The sequence below is a fragment of the Cystoisospora suis genome (genome assembly GCF_002600585.1).
Source record: "Cystoisospora suis strain Wien I chromosome Unknown contig_1381, whole genome shotgun sequence".
NCBI classification, from domain to species: Eukaryota; Apicomplexa; class Conoidasida; order Eucoccidiorida; family Sarcocystidae; genus Cystoisospora; species Cystoisospora suis.
This window is the reverse complement of record NW_027154181.1, coordinates 10,965-14,499: the sequence shown is the minus strand read 5'-3', so window position 1 is coordinate 14,499 and position 3,535 is coordinate 10,965. Positions and strand designations below refer to the sequence as shown.

General features: G+C 51.9%; 1 protein-coding gene across 1 annotated transcript; it reads left to right on the top strand.

Moving 5' to 3' along the window:
• The first annotated feature begins 538 nt into the window (after positions 1 to 538).
• CSUI_003178 (ribosomal protein rpl35) lies at positions 539 to 2,920 on the top strand. The gene is made up of 3 exons (XM_068063376.1): positions 539 to 1,052; positions 1,784 to 2,097; positions 2,557 to 2,920. Exons 1-3 carry the CDS (start codon positions 1,050 to 1,052, stop codon positions 2,609 to 2,611), a joined length of 372 nt encoding a protein of 123 aa, XP_067924645.1. The 5' UTR covers positions 539 to 1,049; the 3' UTR covers positions 2,612 to 2,920.
• The last annotated feature ends 615 nt before the right edge of the window (positions 2,921 to 3,535 follow it).

The following is a 3,535-nucleotide window of genomic DNA, read 5'->3' as shown; positions in this document are numbered from 1 at the left end:
TGCATCTCCCTTAGCTCGCTACGCCACCAAGACAGAAATCCGCGCCTCGGTAAACGCTGCCAGAGAGGACATGAAGCTAAAGCGAAGCATCTGAGAACCCTGACTGACAAAGGAAAAATCTGTTTCCAGCCGCATCGTGAAGACCGAGGACACTGGAGAGCAGGGGACCGTTGAGTCACTCGCGAGTGTCAGATATGATGCTGCATGGCTGTCACGAAACGTCGGAATGCGGAGGACGCGTAGAGGATACACGGCAAAGCCAAACAACAAAAGACAGTAGGCGAACGAAGAAGCATTACCACAAAGAAGAGATCCCTTCCCTCTGGAAGAAAACAGCACAGCCGATTCTTTAGCTGCATCCTACGGCTAGCTAGTACCTGTGTGTTGTGGTGGAGACCCGAGGAGTTCTGTTATGTCGTTCATCCCCTAGTCCGATCTTGTCGCCACGATGCACGACAGGGCTTTGGCCCGTCGTGGGCCACACCTCATCTTGACGGGCCGAGCCCTAAACCACTACCCCAGAAGCGTCAGAATTTGTGTTCATGAATGTAGCGAGCCCACTGTTTCGTGCTAGGCCAGCACTGACTTTCTGACAGGTACCTCCAGGAACACACCTCTATCTCTTCCTGTTCTCAGCTGCCTTCCAGGTCAATCTTTTCCAACAACAGCCAGCGGCAGTCTTGGTGTTTCAGCTTTTGTCGTCCACCAACCACGGCCGTACACGACCTGATGGTCGGGGTCGGTAGGCATCATCGATGAGGCTTATAATCGGAGAAAGACATCTCACACAGTCGCTGAACAAACCCACCGATTGCGGTGTACATGTAAAGTAACAGAAGCCTAGACGAGAGAGGGTAAAAACGAGAAAGGTAGAAGAGACTGCAGTAGGGTGTGGGCGGGGGTGGTTTGGTTGTATCTGGCCTTCTTACTTCGATCGTGCGTCCCTAGAGCTTCAACGGTTTCCTCTCTTTGTGATTCGCGGGGTAGTTCTCCATCTTCAACTCTTGTTTTGCTTCCTTCTGTCTCTTGTGGAACTGCCCCTAGTCACAATGGTGAGTGATGAGTCTCCCCACGGTACCAACTGCGCAACTAACTGCGGACCGGCGGAGTTTGCTCGCCGGTATAAAGCCTTTTCTTATAGTCAGTCGCTTAGTGTGATTTCCGTTTTCCGCTTCAACACCGCCTTCGTACACACGCCTTGCGTAGCCGTGGAGCTTCTTGTGACCGCGTCCCTTTAACGTGCTCGCGAGTCTTGTACGCACGCCCCGATACAGACCGTCTGGCGCTTCTTCTGAATCCATATCACATTCTCCCCCTGGTCTTGTGCGAGTAGGCTTTGCTTACACCCATGTCGTATAGAACGAAGGGCACGAGTACTCTGTCCGGGGCAGCTGGGAGAAGCGGTACCACAGTATCGTCACATGCGTCATTCCCGTGTTCGCTTTGCCTAGAGGACAGCGCGTTTCTCCGTTCAGTCTTCGGTCTGGGGAGATGCTCAGAGCCATACTTTTTTCGGGGCTGAAGAGGGATTGCATGAGGGGAAAAGCGTCTGTAACACGAGGTGAACCACGTAGTAATACTGGAGTCTGTTCACGTACGAGCGATCTTTGCGGAGTATACCCTCCACCAAGAGCTCTTCTCAACTTCACGCCAGCTCTTGCCTCAGGACTTCTTTTAGTCATCCTCCGCCGCTGACTTCCCATTTTTGCAGTTGGAGCGTTCTAAAGCGAGCACACGAGATTGTAAAGCGTTTTACGCGCTTTTCTCTGCTTTTCATGTTCAGGTGAAGGTACGCGCGTATGAGTTGCGGGGTAAATCCCAGAGGGAGCTTGTGAAGCAGCTGGAGGATTTAAAGAACGAACTGTCGCAGCTACGTGTCGCCAAGGTCGCTGGTGCCGTAGCCTCGAAGATTGCAAAGGTTACCGAAGTACGCAAGGGCATCGCCCGTGTACTGACAGTATACACTCAAAAGCAGAAGGAAGAAGCCCGAGCTGCATTCAAGGGCAAGAAATTCATCCCCATGGATCTCCGAGGCAAGAAGACCCGAGCGATGCGCCGCCGCATGACTTTTTCTCAGAGCAGGAAGATGACAGTCAGGTAAGTACCGAGTAGATCCTGTATGAACTTGGGATTCATGACTGACTGTACACCTCGTAATTTTTCTTCTGCGCCTCCTGTATCCTCGTTCTCTCTCCGTCTGTCGGGACCGGACTCCGCCGAATATATACGCCAGCGAGTTGCTCTCATCGGTTATTTGACTCGTCCCCCAGTAAACAGTGTCGTACAGGGTCGAGAATACCAGCCGACCCCTGGTCTGTTGTAGACACGCGTGATGTGTTTCGAGCTCGAGAATACTCCCAGCCCCACAACAGGCCAGGAGGTTCACATTTTCGACTCCCGGTTTGCGCGTGTATACTTTGCTAGAGTAAACGTCTCTGAAGGCAACACTCGGATGTGGTATAGTCCGTGTTCGGCAATGATAAATGGACAGGATTCGATCCGGTGCACTTGTGTTCTGGGTGGTTTGTTGTATTGCTTTTGGCATTTTGCTCCCAGGAAAATGAAGAGAACTCAAAACGTCCCGAAGCGAAAGTTCGCTCTGATGGCGTAAACAGATCTGCTTTGGCGTGTGTACACGGGCCATAGTTTGCCGGCTCCTCACCCGCTGTGCAACGGCGAGAAACCAGATTGAAGCTTTCTCCTCGTGCCCTTCGTGTTTTTGCTTCGAGACTTCAGAATCCCATGAGGTTTTCCTCAAGAACGCAGGGGAGCCCCTTGCTGTTTACTGTGGGACTTCTTGGAGGCGGGTAGAAAGCAGTCAATTCTCCTGGTGGTCGTTTTGTTGTCTCTAAAAGGGCGATGTGCAGTGGCGGTGTTGCTTCTATCGCTTGTGATAAATTCTGTTGAATGCCCTTTCCCTCACCTCGCTGACAACTGAAAAGGCTCTGTTTTCTTCAGTCGACTGAAACCGGTCCCTACAACCGTTGTCCCAACTTTCAAACGAAGAACCAAATTGATTGGACGGTGCAGCAAATAGAAGTAGTGAATCTGAACATATAACGGGCGCAGTGTCGACCGTCCCACTATATAGGATGGGGCACCTTTGCACCCCCGTTTGCAGCTCGTTACACGGAGTTCAGCTTTGACGAAGGTGGTTTTTATTGTCTACGGCAATGGTATAGTCGTATCTGAAGTAAAAGAAGCGTTAAATCAGCGAAGCATTCTAAAGCGGAACTGGTTCGCAAGGTGGTTGACCGGGAAGGGGACGCCCCGGCTCGGCTGACGTGGTCGTTGCGCTGAGCCCACTAAACGGGGGATAAAAACTGAATGAGTGCGAAAAGACTTCCCGAAACTGTTCACATCCTGTGAACGTTGTAGAGCAGCGCTTACGGGCCTAGCTGGGGTAGCCTTCCGTGCTGCTGTCTCCGGGGGAGAAATCTGTCCTAGGTGCTTTCCCTCGAGTTGTGAAGTCTGTCAGGAGCTCGGCAGAATCATAAATGGTCCTGCTAGTTGTTGTGCCTGTAGAAGGCAGTAG